Source organism: Metopolophium dirhodum, chromosome 9 (assembly GCF_019925205.1).
Source record: "Metopolophium dirhodum isolate CAU chromosome 9, ASM1992520v1, whole genome shotgun sequence".
In the NCBI taxonomy this organism is placed as follows: domain Eukaryota; kingdom Metazoa; phylum Arthropoda; class Insecta; order Hemiptera; family Aphididae; genus Metopolophium; species Metopolophium dirhodum.
Window position 1 is genome coordinate 8,393,686 of NC_083568.1, and position 19,147 is coordinate 8,412,832.

Here is a 19,147-nt window from a genome sequence, read left to right on the forward strand (position 1 = left end):
GATAGGGATGCTGCATTTCATCAGATTTCCAACTGATGAAATAAACAATTTTTTCGATACGTCTAAGAAGATAGGTATGGCAGATAGCCTATCTACAGTATGTGCTACTGGTGGCGGAGCAAACAAATTTAAAGACAATTTTAAAAATGTAAGACTGTAATAATTTTTTTTTGTTTTAATTTGTATAAACTAATAATAAATTATGGTCATCATTATTATAAAGAGTTATTAGTAACAACAATTAACTCAGATAGTTACATGTATAGGATACTATAATATATATATTATATATAGATATTTATAAACAACTATTACTGTATTTTACAATTTTATTGTCTCCTCTCATTAAATTATTATTAACTTGATTTTAAAATAAGATTCATGTAGAAAATTATTTCCAAAAAATCTCTTCATAATTTATCGTATACTTATTATAGTTGATATAGTTTTAAAGTACATCAGAAAAACTAGTTTGCAATGGAATATTGTATTCTATTTATTGATAATAATTATGAATATAATTCTTTTAAAAATTAAACTGACATATTCTGGTTAATTTTACATAATGCTATTCAGATAAAACTCATGTTATTTTAAATAATCATTATCCTGCATTTGAATCATACCTAATTAAATATTATATAATTGTTTTTACATATTTGATTTTGTGCATCAACTATTAAGAACCTATATTTAATTTAATTGGTTTGACTGAAATATCTTATGTCAAACTGAAATGGCTACTCAAATGACATGTGTAAACTATGAATAAAAAAATACCTATACAAGTCAGCAAAATAAGGAATCAACAGTTATTTTAATGATGGATTTATTATTTAAATCTTTATTTAAAACAGTAAAAACAAAATATTTTAATAACTAACAAATACATTTTTTTTTTACAGGAATTGAATATTAAGTTGCGTCAATGTGATGAGCTGGCAAGCTTGATTCGTGGCTTATTATTTACAGTAGCTTCAAATAATAACGAATGTTATGTTTGGTCACGACGTACTGAAGACGAGCAGTGTTCAACACAAGAGTACACATTCCAGTATAATAAGTATCCGTTTATGGTACGTATTATGAACAATAAAAAAAATACTTATTTACTCATTATTGTGAGAGTATATTTATATTTTTGTCTGTGGTTAGTAGGTTGTAAATATAGGTACTGGTGTAAGCATATTGATAGTTTATGGTCCAAATAATTATAAGAGAATAACTGGATCGGGGTTAGTAAAGACAAATCACATTCAAATTGCGTTAAGTGTATATCAATATACTTAAAAATGTATTTACTATTGCAATTTCAGTATGGGAGGTGGTACGTTTTTGGGACTATGTAGTTTGTTGACTGGATGCGATACATTTGACGAGGCAATTGAATTGGCCGCAAATGGTGATAATTTTAAAGTTGATAAATCGGTTCAAGATATCTGTGGAGGTAGTTACAGTGAAATTGGGATGCCCGGAGAAGAAATTGCTAGCTGGTAGTACAAATAATAATTGTGTATTTTTTTAGTTACCTAATTATTTTTCTACTATAGTTTTGCCCATATGAACTCTAAGGAGAAACGTGCCAAAGTGTCTAAAGAAGATTTGGCTAGATCGAGCTTAGTTAATATTGCAAACGAAACTGCAGAAAAGGCAAGAATACCTGCATTATATGAAAAAATTGATAGAGTAATAATTTTTAATTTATTTCGACAAGGATTAGCAATGAAGTTATAATTATAATTTTGTTTAAGGTATGTTTTGTTGGTAATTTTCTGCGTGGAAACCCAATAGCAACGAAATTATTATCACATGCTATGGATAAAAGGTCAAATGGTTCACAGAAAGCTATATTTTTAAAGCATGAAGTAAAACATTCAATATTTAAAATTGTCGCTTGTTTATTTCATGCATATTAATATATATATAATGTCATTCATATTTTAAATATAAAATATTCTATAATCCAACTACGCAATAAACAAGTCCATAACACAATGATTTATTATAATTGTATCGATAACTAGTTTTCTTTTCTTTTTTTTTTTCGTATTATCTTTATTTTTACATTTATGAGCCATCTTATAATATACATTTGATAAACTACTCGCAAACTACTTTGCTGTACAAAACCAATAGAAACAATTCAAATAAATGTATTCAAAATATGAATTAAGTAATTTGCATGATTGATAAATTATAACGTTAGACTTTCCCCCACCTAGTTGTACTAGTGAGTATTAGCAGTGAATTATGTATATTATGTGTGTGTATTTTATATTCTAAATGTAACTCTTATCATTTAATTAATCATTTTCAGGGTTACTTTAGTGCAATTGGATGTTTGTTGTCAATTGATGAGTGATTTAAAGAGTAGATAAGAAAATATGGTGTATGAACAAAAAGGACCCGGGTCATCGAAATCCCTACCGTACATATGGTAACAACTTGGATCTAGTATGTCGTCTCGGGATCTATTTGCCATCCCTTGATCAAAATGTCTCACTAGTAATTTATTGTTCTATGCTAGTAACCAGGTTAGGTAAATAAAAATATATTTTATCATTATCAACATTTATAAATTTATAATTTAATAATTTGAGTTTTAACTTTTAACTAATAACTGCATTTTTTTTCACAGGAATTGAATTTAAAGTTGCGTAAATGTGATGAGTTGCATAGGTTGATTCGTGGCTTATTATTTACAGTAACTACAAATAATAATTAATGTTATTATTGGTCACAACAAAATACGAATTTGAGTTAGCTGTATAAAATCGATAAAAACAATTAAAATAAATGTATACAAAATATGAATTTAAGTAATTTACATGATTGATGATTATAACCTTAACCTTTCCCCCACCAAGTTGTACTAGTGAGTATTAGCAGTGAATTATGTATATTATGTGTGTGTATTTTTAATTTTATATTCTAAATGCAACTATTATTATTTAATTAATCGTTTTCAGGGTTACTTTGGTGTGCAATTGGATGTTTGTTGTCATATGACGAGAGATTTAAAGAGTAGGTAACAAAATATGGTGTATGAACAATCGTTCTTAATTCTTATAATATAAGGATATAATATTATATTATACGGATATAATAATTATAATAATTTATAAATTATAAGCGATGTACGCAATTGTGTGCGTGCGGGTACGTTTATTGTGGCTGCGATGTAATATTTGGGTTTGGACGACTGGTAGCGTCGTCGTCCATACAATAAAATATTTATATATTACTATATTGGGTAATTTATTTTTAAAATTAACAGCGTTGTCGGTTGCTAATTGCTATTATTATTATTTTCATTTTCATTTTCTACTGCGACCTGCGAATATAATATAAAAAGTAAGATGCATGACAAAATAGATGTATTTTGTCATGGTAAGATGTTAGTTTTGTATATTTAAATAATTTGTTATACCTATGGCTACCGCTATATTTAAAGTCGCACCCCAACTACCAGCACTCACGAGCCGCCACTGTCATCGTCAATTATAATTGTCGGTGCCCTTTACTATACGAGATGCGGCGACGTCAACAATATAAAAATCGTTTTACTACCAACATTGCATTTAGAATGTTTAGTTGACCTACATATTTTTATAAAATAAAATATTATAAATTTACCCTACAAAACGATTTTTATTCTCGTTAAAAAAAATTTACTTGTTCTTTACTCGACATATAATAATATATACTAGAGCGCAGTGTGGTATAGAATGTATTTCTAATATTAACAATAAGAAAAATTAAACAAACGTAAATCTCTCATAATGTTACACATTTTGCATTATGATAATTTTAAAAATGAAACACCACTTTCGATTTTCATACTTATTTACAATCTGCAGTCAGCATATGACGTCAATTTAAATACATATTATATAGACCAGGGATGGCAAATAGGATTTGGTTAACGTGGCAACTTATGACACACTTAAAAAAAAATTTCAACCATGCCACTAATTAATTTTGTTAACACAGAGAATTTTTACAAAATATAAATGAAAAATGAAAGATAATAATGTAGAAAAAATTATTAAAAAAATCAATTTTTATTGATTGTTAGAAACATTTTACTTCATATTGCTTCAAAGACTTTTTATGTCTGGTTAATATGCCGTTGCTTCCAAGGTTTATAAATCTGTATAGACACGTGAAAGTATCTCGGGTGCCATCGAAAATTTCTCCCGTGTCACTTATTTGCCATCCCTGATATAATAGACGATGTATCATTTTATCGCGGCACATGAATTGCGTCCCGAAATCCCTTTTCCACATGAATTGCGTCCCAAAGATATTTAACGACTACACGAATTGCGTCCCAACGTAAAAAACATTATTTTCCTTCCCATTTCATACAGACTTATAGGACTGTCGATAGCAAATTACGACTATCGGTAGGTTAAAAATATTGTTTTTTTATCATTGATATGCAATTAGATGTAAGTAAAATAAAATGTGTAGGTTAATAATACAATAATAATATAATAGTTAAAAAAAAAATTTTATATATAAAAAAAGTTACAATTATAAAATTAAAAAATTGGTAAAAACTTGAATTTTATTAGGAAGTAAAAAAAAACACTAGTGGTATATAATTATTATTTTTCAAGCCATGGACTGTAAAAAATTGTGTAAACAGTTTTGGGCAACTTTTAAAAGTTCCATCCACAAATATAGTATCAACTTCACTTAAAAAAATTTAAATTAGTAATTGTTGAAAAAATGATTATATTATTTTCGTTGTCATTCACTAATAAAAAATTTTCATCTCTGTTAGTCTGTATATTTTCATTCAATAAAACATTGTGTAAATCAGGTAAGTTGTCTGGAAGTTTTGGAATAGTCGATGACCGAGCGTGGTGTATATTATTACGAATTAAGGTTAAATCATAAGTTGTCAATGTTGGAATGTCTTTTGATAAAGCTCCATGAATAAGTTTTGATGGTTTATCGTAAAGTTCTTCTACAGCCTTTCGCTTTAAATTATTACTCAACTGTTGTCTATTAAATACTTCAACAGAATCTTTAATATGATTATGATCATTTGCACGTTCGATAATCTCATTTTCATTATTTAATTTAATGTATGACTTACACGTCTTTTTACAGCAGCTCCAACGTTGAACATCATTTTTTAACGTTTTATGATACCGAAATTTGTATCCATCAATATTAAATAATGTTTTATTTTTTTTCTCTTAAAATCACCGAAGTTATTTTATAGTGTTTTTGAGTTTAAGTTTTATTTAACAGAGAATAAATGTTACACAAACGTTTCCACCAACAACACGATCGAAATCGAACTAAAATATTATTATATAGGCTTTACAGTACGTTTATCGTTCATGCAACGTTTAAACAAAACCGGACGCAATTCATGCAGTAAATTAGATAATGCCGGACGCAATTCGTGTACCTGCTTATCAAATTTTTTATTTCGGGACGCAAATCGAGTGTAGCCGATTTTATATTGTTGTTCGTAGAATTCACACCTCGAGTATAAATAAATATATATGAGTTGAGTCTGTATTATGTATTAATATGAGAGTACGAGACTGCTACGTACACAATATCTAGTATACTACTTATATAAGTAACACATACATAGTCGAGATGATGTCAGCGTTGCACAGGAGACCCTGGGAGAGCAATATTATAGTATTGTTATAGCAACAGCCTCAGCATCTGCCAACGGCCAGATGACGAAACCCAAGCCGTTAAGATATCTATGGGAACTCCTCGGCTCGTAGTAGATTATATGAATTAGATCTGGGCACTGTGACAAGACGGCCGTGGTTTATACTCACTTATTATAACGATACCCCGCATCGGCCAAAGGCACATCTCTGCAGGCCGCCAGACCATCGATGTATACAGTATTTCCAGTCTGTATTTTTCTTCTTCTCGACTTACGCCCTTGAATTATACAGGATTTTTTTTTATTAGTGACCTTATTACGAATATTATTACACCTATAAAATATATACATATAGGCAATCTGTGTACTTAAACGCAAACGGAACGAATCATTCAACGTGATTCAATGGTGGCCATTATATTAATGCAAAATAAAATGAAAAAAAATTAAAATAATGAAATTATCATTATCATTCTACGAATTTAATAGCTGTCTATATACAAATATGTACCTATCATTGATTATAAACACTGTAAAAATGTTGTGGCTATTAAATAATATTATATTATATTTATACGGGCGTATAATGCGTAGACTTGGTATTATTTAGCATTATCACTGGTTTTAACTAAATTATCATATTTTGGATAAATATTGTACTCGTGCACAATTTGACACAATTTGAATCGGTGTTTTTCTTTATAATGTTTGATATCACAGACCGTGGTGTAGCCAGTATAGAGGCTATATAGCCACACATTTGGGGGTTGAATAGGAGGGATTTCCCTTGTCTGATGATAAAAACAGTCCGATGGGTCTCTTGTCGTCAATTTACTTAGAACCTGCACTCTGTAGAAAATGTCTTAGCATTTAAGAATATGCTCAATATAAATTTTATATTGAAAATATAGTAAAATCAGTTAATACATCGAATGATAGTTAGGCTATTTTAGTTAGGTATGTATTTAGTTATTTGTGCGTATGATGGCTGTATGATAAATATGAAAAATGGTAATTGTATTGAAAAAAAATGTTCTATGTGACTATGTACATGAAAATTGGATTGCCAGCGAAGCGAGTTTTTTTTTTCTGGACTGATCAGAACATTTGCCGTTTGCTTGTTTGGGGCCCTTTTTCCAAATCGCGGATTGGGCCTTTTCGAGCCAGTCCGACACTGGTGGTAAGTATAGTATCTATAAATAGTTAATGATACAAATATCTAATAGCTTTATGGTTGTGAGTGGGTATAGCGGGAAACCGTTCAAGAGCTACAGCATCATTTACCTAATATTAGGTCAATAAACAGCATCTCATTTTAATTATATATACAGTCTTATTGTTAGGAATATTTTTAAAATGTATTCAAAATACGTAGGTATTTAAATACTTGGTTTGATTTGTATTTAAATATAAAATATACAAATACATTTTAAAATTATTCAAAATACTTTACAAGTACCTACTATTTTGTAGTACCTATACCTACCTATATTAAAACTCTTTTACGTTTATCGCAAATGTATAATCAAAATTATTAATAAATATTTAAATAAAATAATCAATAAATAATACATTCTTTAATTGGTTCGAAAATTTCAGAATTTCAAATGTCATACCGTTGTTGTTATGACTTTTATGTTATCAATTCTAACTTCAGCAAAGTAGATATGGTTTTTAGCACGATTTACGATATACAGGTTAAACATCGGCCTGTAACGAATAGTGCTTTACGGTGACTGGTGAACCAACTATCTGAAACAGCTGAGGGCCCAGAATCACTAGCGCTCGTTGTGGTTTAAATATGTTAAATATATATATAATATCATAACGATATAAACCACTTACCACGGTTATCTGCTTTTGATACCAATAATACCTATAAAGTATATAGTATTATTGAATCTTTAAATTTGTCCTCAGGGTGTGCTAGTAGTACTGGGAACAGCTGTTTCAGATAGTTAGTTCACCGGTCAAATTATGGGAGTTCGATACGCAACCATGCATTAAATTACACAACTTATCTATAACAAAATAAATTAAGCAAGGCCATGTTAGTAACAATCAAGAGCTAATACTCTACTTATATATTATTATGTGTACCTATGTAATATGTATAACTAAAACAATATATTAATTTTTTTTATATTTTCTCTTATTCTTCAGGAATATAATAGGCTTCACCGAGTACAGTACCTATGAGGATTGAGGGTGTTTATTATATTATCATTGTGCACAGGGCCTAAAATAAATCTGATTTTAGGGGGCACACCCCACACTTATTAATTTAACTGTTACTTTTGGGCTTCGTCAGTTTTCTATAGCAAAAAATAACCTGTGGGGGCTGTAACACACAAAATCCCCCCCCCCCCTTTTATATACCACTTACCCTATAAGTGAGTTAGTGAGGTAACTTAAATAATATTATAATATACTATAGGTACTATAAGCAGTAAAAGCCTATGTGTGTAGTAAATTGAAAAATATTTGTGTATGTTATCATCAGTTAGAATATAATTTATGTAGGTAACGAAACAGTTTTTATGAATACTCAAGATTTAAAAAAAAAAACAAATTTGATTATGTTTAGAAAATAATATTGGGTCTGTTAAATAAACTGTTATAATATAAACATATAATATTATATGTATATTATTGTATAATACATAGATCCTTTTAGTTATATTTATTATAAGACAAAATAACTATCTAATTCTTTAAAATCCTATTTATGATTATAACAATCAGTTTAATTAAGGTTAATCAGTTAAATTCAGGGACTGGAACCTTTTGAATTTATCATTATCGGTTACGATACCGATTCTCCAAAAATAATAAGTAATCGTGAAAATATTTTACAATATTACAAAAATATATTACATAATAATAATACGTTTTTAAAAAAATTTGTGAACAAAAACACGAATATTTTAGGACATACTTATGCGTATTTCATGTTGTTTGTATATTAATTGTATTATTACTATATTGTTATTACTGTAGTTGTAACCGAACACCGATTTCAGTGTGTTCGGATAGGTATTTGTGAATCTTATTATTTATTTAGTTCGTATAAGTACGCTTGGGGCGCCCTTAATTAGGTTAGGTTAGGTTAAGTAGTTAGGTTGAAAAATTACTTATTGTTATTTGGATTGTAAAATACATGGTATTTGGTGTCACGAACGCCGTAAATTATAATGTCTATTTTTTTTTTTATACATCGAGTAACCTTTTCTTCAACTCAACACATCACAAGTCGATGCAGTCAGCTGCCTATTTGTGCTCTTGCAAGCTTGTATCGGCGACAAACACCGCCTGCAACCCTGTCCAACGTCCACATGCAAGGCAGTCCTCACACGTTATTGTAGTCGCTGCCGTAACGAAATATTTCCATAAGTTTTTTTTAAATTATGATAATATTATCAATTAATGAATTTATCATTTTGTCAACATAATTGGTACACGTTTTTAATGCTTTAAATACTTACATTTAACGGCGCGGAATACTGTTCCAAGGCCACCTACATGATGATGTACCAAAATTGCCTATACAACGCGCCAGACAACACATATCTATACTATAAGGGTCTGCTGCACTAAATAGTACTGCAGGTTGGACCTAGTCTCTTTCCCACAACAATTTGACCAATAACGTTGTCTCATTTCAACACAAAGTGCACGTGCACGACTCAGCAGTGCAGCCAACAGTGTTTTTAATTGTTTACATTTTATCTCCAGATGAAGATCGGACTGCTAGAATAAGTACCACGATTTAAGTATATCTTAAATCGTGATAATTATCACTTAAGTACAATGTGCATGTATGTGCACCGTACGACGTCAGTTTAATAATCACGAATTACGACATATAGTAATTCGTGCTAATAATATTATAGTTATTGGTTGTTTGTAAGCTCCTTGACATCGTTCGTAGGTACATAATATTATTATGAGGTGTGTTGTTTCTAGTTTGTTTACGCACGGTAATTTCGTGGTAGACATCCCTCTGTACATAATATGCCACCGTATACCACCTGTGTCGTATGAAAATTACATCCTTAATAATTATTATCATATTTTAATAATATATAATGTTTACAACATAATAGTTATTCAACTAATAAATTCCGTCATAGCTGACTGCCAATAAGGCATGCTTACCAGTTTGGTTTGAATTCCTCCTCCCACGCTAACATTTTTGTCACTATTCCACACAAAAACAATTGCAACTTCAAACGCATAATTTCTCATTGTTTCATCCCACGGTTTAAAACAGGATAAATCTATTTTATTGTTGACTCAAAACTGGGGTCAACTTAAATGCTTGAAAATTAGATAATTTATTATGGCAGCAAGATGACTTTCAGGTCTAGATACAGAGGTGGCTTGATCATGCATTTTGTGGTTTACTGAACCACATAAAAGTTTGGGGTGGGTGTCATTTTAATAGGTAGATATAATTGGTCTTGGTAATCAGTGTTCGGTATAGCTGTATAGGTATAATATAAGAATGGTTTATTTGATGGCCAATTCATTATTAGCAACAAATAGATACAATCACATACATTAACAATCAACTTATGAAGTTATATATAAACAGCTTCATAAACTATAAAGTATGAGACAATGTGACATTATTTTGCTATTCGAAAATCGCAATAAATTGTATACTAGAATTGTATTATAATACTATCGTTATAACTGAACTACTCTCTAATGTGAAATTTGCCGAGTTGTAGTTACTTATACTGAACTACTGATGAGGTAAAGCTTGATTAATTTGTTTTTGTTTATAAGTGTGACGAATTTGAGATATTTTTAATTTGAAAAAATCGTCTTAAATTAAGAAAAAACCTCAAATTTGTTCACATTTAAAAAAAAATTATTTCATCAACTCATTATGAATTATGCTTTCTGGGAAGCCATTCTGGTAGAAAAATACGGCCGTAAAAACATGCTTTCGTACTTACCAATTTCCTCAGCTCTCGTTGATCGTAGAAACATTTTTTTCAAACCAATTATATTTGCATCTGAAATTTACCAAAATTTTTAAATATTTAAAAAATCATATAAAATAGACAAAAAAAAGATATTTAAAATCTGGCACGTCATAATGTAGAACTTCTCAAGTTTACTTTGGTGAAGAAATCATGTTTCTACGACTAAAGAGGGCTGAGGAAAATGGGAATTACGAAAACTTCGGCACGAAAAATTAGAAATTTACAGCCGTCTTGTGCTGCTCTTCCGACAATAGCGGTAGCGTTTATATAGTTTATACCCTTTATCGAAATGTATTATTCTGTTCACCATATTTGACACAAATTAAAAATCTCATATCCTAAAATTGTTATAAATCGCTTAATAATACTACAGTTTAAAGTTTTAAACATAAATATTTAATTATTTTTTTAAACTTGTAGATAATTTAGTCAGAAAGAATCATTGAAATTAATTATTTGTATTTCCATCCAATTTACTGAATGAACGAAGAAATAACAGAAATTTCTTTTTGAAATTTGCATTTGTCCCTGAACTTGATAATAGTAACTATAGTCCACTTTTAATTATATTAATTCCATTTTCCCGTTTTCACTAAGACGACAGAAGGGTAACTGAAATCAAATATTTCAATAAGAACATTTTACATTCTACACTTGGATCGAGTAATGTATTGGTTTATAATGAATTGTGTTTTATAATTTGCTTATTTTCGTGATCTTTCCGTGTTTTGTCAAGATTTGAATTTTAAATGCTTATAAATAAAAACTATGACTAAGGATTTTTAATATTTTTCAAATGTCATTATTGTAACAATATAGTAGGAGCCTTGTATTCAATTTTCAAGCTATTTTACCCAATAAATAAAATTTTATTGATGTTCATTTAAAAAAAAAAACTAAAAAAAAATTTAAAATTGATAATGTCCGTAAACAGCTCAAAAACAAGTCAAAATATATTGAAAATTTTATCGTGTATAGAAAATGCAAATATAAACAACCAGTGAAAATTTCATGTATATACGTTCATTTGTTTTAGAGTTACACCAAAAACCAAAATCAATTTTCTCGAAAACAGATTTTGCGTAAAAATTCCCGTTTTTTCCTTAATTTTTATTTTCTTTTTCACGGCGTTACTGGGAAATTTTTACTTTTGACCCCCCCCCCCCCCCCAAAAAAAAAAAAAAGTACCAACTAGATTCACTTTCCTATCAAAAAAGTTACTGTTGAAGAAAATTCAAGCATTATTACTGTCCTAAAAGGTGATGACAGACACAAAATAAAAATTTTAAAAAACACACATCATTGTAAAATCAATACATTCATCGCTCCGCTCAGAATTTAAAATGTAGGTAGGTATAGTTCTCAAAAACGTCGGTGAAAACAAAAAAAAAGATGAGCGTAAATTCACAATAATATTGTATGCGAGTTTTAAGTTAGAATTTTGATAAGCTTAGACAAAATCTCGAATATTTGTAGTTAAAAACTTATAAAATCTTCAATTTGTATTACTAAGGAATGAAAATTCAAAACAAGGTTTCTCATAATTAGTAGGTACATACTGTAACTAAAATATTTAAAAATTACATAAATTAGAAACACGTTTTTAAAATAGATATTTTAAGTTAAAATTGAAACAGAAAATAAGTAATAACGATTTTAATTTTATTTCTTTTTGAAATATACAAATATTATTCGTGGGTACTTAAAACTCTTAAAATATATTATCAAATGAATGTCTTAGGACGCCCATCGCTTGGGTATAGGCAAGTCATGCATTGCTTTAGGGCAGCAAACAATTTTAAAGAAATTAAACGCAACAAAATCAAATAAATATCGGTAAAGAAGAGCAGCATTAAAATGTTTAGTTTAGCGCGGAAAATATCTAACGACGGGTCTGTACATAATAAACTCCAACTTTTTTACCGTCCATAGCTTCTAAAAATGTCTTTGTGTCTTTTACTCCAAATGGACATTTAATTTCAACTATAAAATTATCATTGACAAGACCGTCTATAAATTATAAATAAACCAAATTAGTAATATTGATTTAATTGATATTTATAATTAAGTACTGTAATATATTTTACCAGGAGTAGCTGCTAAATAAGGAAAATGTTCATCAATAATAAGTCCACATTGATGCACTGTACAATTTAATTTTTTTTCTAATGCGACGATAGCTTGTGGTTCAGTAGCTTTACCATAATCTGTTGCTTTTGAAAAAAATGTCCTATATAATATTATACTATAAACTGTATTTTTGCATGACGTAGTTGACCGACATTTACAAACGCAGCCAAAATTTGACGCTATGAGCCGATTACTACGTTCTATGTGTCAAATTTGAGAGTTAGCCTGTTCCCTTCTTTGTTCTTTGATTGACGAATATACACTTGGAAAAATGGTGGAAGATAAGTTATTTAAAACGTGTGGTTGGTTTACAACAGTTGGAACTTTTGTGTCGGAGATAATGGGGATATTGTTTGTAGTAATAGTAATATACACTCGTCGACACGGGTATTAATTTTACTTTTTTATATCAAAACTTTGGGTGGAGTGCAAAGCTTTCAGCAGGATTTTTTTCTAGTTTTACACATAATTTAACACTCCGGTCTCATCAACATTACTTTACTATTTTACTAAAAATCAAGAGTTTGATAATGACTCATTGGAAATAAATAACTTTCAGCCTCGCAATAAAATCAATGTTTATCCAAATTTGCCACATGAGATGGTTTAAAAAAAATTTTGTATATTTATTTTGTATTTAAAAATTATAGTACTAACAAATTTGTATCAAATGTATTAATTATTAATTAACTATTTATTTAATTTGTATAGAAATGCATTTTATTTGTGGCTACATTTTTACAGAAATTAGGTATTTATTAAATACGTAAAATATTTACATAATGTTATATGTTCTATTTTATTTTATTATTATTCACGTAACTATGCCCTTTTTACATTGATAATAATATTATGTACATAAGAAATTTCATTGAATAAAAGCATATATTAAAATATTATACGCTAGTACTAGCATTAATTAAAGTTATCAATTATAATAAATTGTCATTAATCCAAATGTTGTGTTTCAACTAATTATTAATTATCCGTCAAATTTGTTCTGTCATTTGTATTTACCTACATAATTCAATTTTTATTTATATAGATTATATTATGAACAATGAAGATGTTTAATTTGTACTGTCTGTTTTTTTTTACATGGGTACTGAAAATTTCAATAAGGATTAAATAATTATTATAGTATTTAAGTATTTATGTACAACAATCAACTTAATATATTATGTATTATGTTTAAAATAAAAAATAAGTAAATACATCAATATCTACTAATCAAAACTATAATTTTTTTTTTTTAATCTTAAGCCCGGCATCTATGGCCATTAGCTGTATAGGTTGTGTACGTCTTAATGTCGGTAGGGGGGGGGGAGACGGGTGTGTTGGCAGAATTTTTGATTGGGCACCCGTAGGTATCTGCCATGCCCGGGTGGGACTTGTTCTCCGGACACCGTGACTTGCCCGAAGAAAAATGCCGCCGGTAACCAAGTCGCAACCGACGCCTTAGACCGCTCGGCCACTCCGTCCCCCCAAAACTTTTTAAAATGTTACTAATAGATATACAGTAGATATTTAGGAAATTAAATTATCGTACGAAAAGGTCACTAATAAGTTACAACGTATTACGTAACACATTTACTAAAAAATCTATTTAATCGCAATGAAATTATTAGTTTATATGTATTTTAAAAAGTAATTGGGTTAGAAATATAAATCGAGTTATGGTGTATAATAACTTAAATGTAAATTCCATTTACGCGAAAAATGTGCAAACAATTTTTGTAAGCGTGTGTATATTAGTCTCCGAATATTTTATACTATTCCTGCAGTGACTGTAGCAGAAAGGTCTTTCAGTAAATTGGGAAATTCTCTGAAGACGTGGCAAAGATCCACGAGTCAAGAATGATTAAACTCACTTGCTCTTTTATTAATGGAGAATGAATTGGCTTCGACAATCAATTTTGACAACATTATAATTTATAATTACCGAGTTCGCTGAGCTCAAAGGTTGTAAAATAAAATGTTAACTTAAAAAAAATATATTAAATACAATATATAATGTTATATACAAAAATATACTTGTTTTTTTCCTTTTTAAATTTGGATAATATTGTAATAAAAAAATAAAAAAGACATTATTCATGTTAAAATTCTTATAAATCTTGATTTTTTTATAATTTACTAGCTGACCCGACAGATGTTGTCCTGTCTTAATTATGAACATTTAATTCGAATTGGTATAATTAAAAATAATAATATTATTCCAAAAATTGTTATATATATATAGATGGTAAATCGTATTTTTGAAGTTTTATAGTTTTATGAAGGGCCCGGATAAACATTTAGTACAGGGGCCCAGACGGTGCAGTGTTTATCATTTGTAACAAACGGACTTAATACATTCTTTTATTGTATATTATAATTATATTTCAAACGTGACGACAAAACGGGCTTGAAATACGCAACATAGGTAGGTACATCATGACATTCATAATATATTTATAAAAGTCAACAAAAATACATAATATACCGTAACTTATATGGTCTTATAAAAAAATAGCTCCTCACTTGTTTAACTCCGTCCGGGTTGGCCTGGAAGGTCTTTGCGTGAAACGTCGTCAGTATGCAGTTTTCCACGCCAAACTTGTTGTTGACGAAGTGTATCAAAGGCTCCACGTTTGTCGTTATATCATCACTATATTTTATTGTGGCATTATATAATAATCGATTGAGGAAGTTCAGTCATAAATCATATAATATTATGACATTATGTCCCAGTGGCGGATCCAGGGGGAGGGCAAAGGAGGCACCCCCCCCCCCCCCCAATTGCTGAGTTTTCCTATGTTTTACACTGTGTTTAGCAATTTTGGAACTTATTGTACTTTTGCCCCTCCCCCCCCCCCAAAAAAAAAAAAAATTAAGCCCTGGAGCCGCCACTGTTATGTCCCTATTATGTATTTGTATAACAATGATATTATTATTATCGTGACACGTACGCTTTAGCTGGTAACAACGACAAAAAACAATATACAATAGTATCTATTATATAACAATATTATTTTAACGGCATGTATAAGAAATAGATCTCGTAAAATTTCATAGCACTACTGCAGTACTGCTACAACATGTCGACTTCTGTGAACATACCGCAGTTGACTCACGTATGCAACCCTTTGATTCATACCATTTGATTAATTCGTGGTTCCCTTCCTTATATACACGCACGATATTGCCTATACCTACGTATAAAAAACAACATATCGGATACCGTTAATCCTTATATCGTGACAATATTTTACAGTATAATAAAAGAGTATTACATAATAATAATAATAATAATAATAATACATTTTTTAGTTAAGTTGTGAACAAAAACACGAATACTTTATGGCTTATACCTAAACTTATGCGTGTTTGTGTTTCTACATACTACACGCCTTGTAGAAACATTATTTATAATCCTAACGTAATAATCAGTCTTTTTAATATAAGATGGTATGATTTACTACCTATAAGGCTATAATGTATTATTATAAGCAATTTACGTTAAATTTCGATCTATAATAAAAACTATCTAACGCGCGATGCAATTATAAATATAATAAAATAAATCAACGTTAACTGTTTTTATACTTAATTTTTAAATCTAAAAATACTCAGCCTTGAATCAATGCAGTACAGAACGCGAAAAGTAGACATCTCGGACGCAATACTTATACAGTTTTTTAAATTTAGAAAAGTTCGGAAGTTTACGCTGGGATAATCTCTCCGAATTCGGGATAACAGTTATATATATATATTATAGATACCTATCATGTATACATCATGACACAAAAAATAAAAGACACATTATAGTAAAATCAATACATTCATATAGCTACGCTCAGATTTTAAAATATAAAATGTTAGCATTATAATATTTAATTTCAAAATTTGTTTAGAACCATTTGGGGACATTTTTTTCTATGAATGTCAATAAAATTGTATTTATTGGGTAAAAAAGCTTGAAAATATAATACAAGGCTCCTAATAAATTGTTTCAAAGACAGATGAAAAATGTTATATATCCATAGTTAAAATTTTTAATAAGCATTTAGTGTTCAAATATTGACAAAATACCTACGTAAACTTCACGGAACTGTGCGAATTATTTAGTTGGAGATTCATAAAAATGTTATACTTAGTAGTATAATATCATTGACTGTCTTCGCTCAGAATCGTTTTTCGTATACAATGGTATTATATGATTGAATTCAAATTTAACACCATCCATTACAGTGACCCACTTGTAACCTACTGTACAGCAAAGTGACACCCGTAAGTTCTAATTTTTAAAACATTGACCGAACATATTCACCCAATTTCTGATGTAGCGATTTTCTTATTTTGTTGTAATTCAAAAACAAAAAACCATAGATACATGACAATTTCACTGAATGTTTATATTTTCATATTATATTCACAATGTTTACAATAGCAGTTAAAAAATATTAAAAAATACATAGGCACAATTTTTTTTATAAGCACTTAAAAGTTCGACTTTTGACAAAATTTATCAAATTTAAAAATGATTTTGTAGTTAAAAATTTATAAAATGTTCAACTTTTATAGCTAAGGATTGAAAACTTACAAGGTTCCACGTAAGTAGGTTATTCTGTAACCAAAAAATTTCTAAAATTTTAAAAGACGGTTTTTTTTATAAGTAGTTATTTTATGTTCTAACTTGGACGAAATCACATATTAAATAACAAAGAATAACGATTTTAGTTATTTGTTTGTGATTTTATAATTCTAATTCAACTTACCGGCTACCGTATAAATTATAAGTAATAACTAATAACAATATAAATATAATAGAAAATATCCACATTGAAAACCGTCATCGCTCAGAATCGTTTTTCGTATAGGTACAATGATATTATATCATTGAATTCAAATTTAATATCATCCATTACACAGTGACCCATTTATTGTAACCTACCTTACAGCAGAGCGACATCCAATTACCCACCTTTTTTATGTTTACTTTTAACCACATACAAAAAACAATATAAAACCGATATGCCAACTCTCAAAATACTATCCTCCAATATTTTAGCAGCGGCTGATTTTACTGTAATATTAATCTAAAATCATAAAAAAAAATTTTTTACGTGGATGTTTAATAATATAATATTATGTTTACGTGAGTCTGTGAAAATAAATATTGCACTGACAAAAACCGTACACAGCGAGCAGGCAACACCAGTTTGTCATCCCCACCGAGTCAGTCAACCATCTGTACACCAGCCGTGTAGTAATGCCACGCCCTGCGCACAAGGTTGTTAACTTGAATAGTTTGAGGGAGATAAGTTATTTAAAATTTAAATAAACACATTTGGTTGCTGAGTTGGTATGTATACGTACTGTAGCCACGAAGTATGAATATTGAATTTTATAAGTTTAACATCAACAACAATATTACTGTCATCCCGTCTAGCGTAGAATTCTTCAGTCTTCTAAAATGTTCAAATGGTAATAAAAATAATAATTATCATGGCAATTGGATATTATTAAGCAATGAATTAAAATATGTACGTGTTGTTACTAGACTTTCCGGATCTAAACTTAGTACCTATATGAATTTTGCTATACCCAAAATTTTTATATATATATTTTTTTTATTGTATTAGTAGGGCTATTTGTATAAGTGAATAGATCTACAAAATAATTTGTATGTTTATTACATATTCAATTATTAGGTATGGCAAAATTAGATAATTTGTATACATTTATTATTTTTAATTAAATTAAAATGTTCGTGCAAAGAAATATTTGTAATTATACAAACCACAGAAAATTCTAAATAAGAATTTAACAGAATATAGATCATCAATAGGTACCATATGTTTAAAAATCAAAAATAATCTCTTGGCACTAAAAACCCAAGTGAATACTTAATTATTCATTAAAAGCCGTGCGTGTACCCTGCAATTCATGATCTAATCTTCACTTGAACCTAAGAAAAAATCACTTGACCAAACGCTTGAATAAATACATTAATAATAATTAATAACAAACCGTACTCTTCAAGGTATAAAATTGTTTTTTTTCGTAAAATATAATCGGCAATAATAATAATTATTTGGGAGCTTGCTTATAGGAATCATGAATATATAAACTATCAATTGATATAAGTCCATGGTTTGAGAATGTGTAAAATACTATATTTTTTATGTCAGTTTTCATAGCCAGTATTCTTGCCAATATTTTAACAAATCATTATAATAAGGTCTGCTTCTCGCGACGTTCTACATATTATATATTACAATTAGGTATTGCAATTTTGAGACTTACATAGGTTAAAATAACAAATCTTCTTGAATAACCTGTATATTACAATACCATATTCTTTCCAGCATTCTGACTGTTA

General features: G+C 29.0%; 1 protein-coding gene and 1 pseudogene across 1 annotated transcript; one reads left to right on the forward strand and one right to left on the reverse strand.

Moving 5' to 3' along the window:
• Positions 1-7: 7 nt before the first annotated feature.
• On the forward strand, positions 8-2,411 carry LOC132952344 (pantothenate kinase 3-like). The gene is made up of 7 exons (XM_061024627.1): positions 8-148; positions 906-1,076; positions 1,159-1,235; positions 1,317-1,493; positions 1,551-1,686; positions 1,752-1,865; positions 2,318-2,411. The coding sequence occupies exons 1-7, from the start codon at positions 8-10 to the stop codon at positions 2,360-2,362; spliced, it is 861 nt and encodes a 286-aa protein (XP_060880610.1). The 3' UTR covers positions 2,363-2,411.
• Positions 2,412-11,079: 8,668 nt separating this feature from the next.
• On the reverse strand, positions 11,080-14,706 carry LOC132952425 (uncharacterized; annotated as a pseudogene).
• Between the last annotated feature and the right edge of the window lie 4,441 nt (positions 14,707-19,147).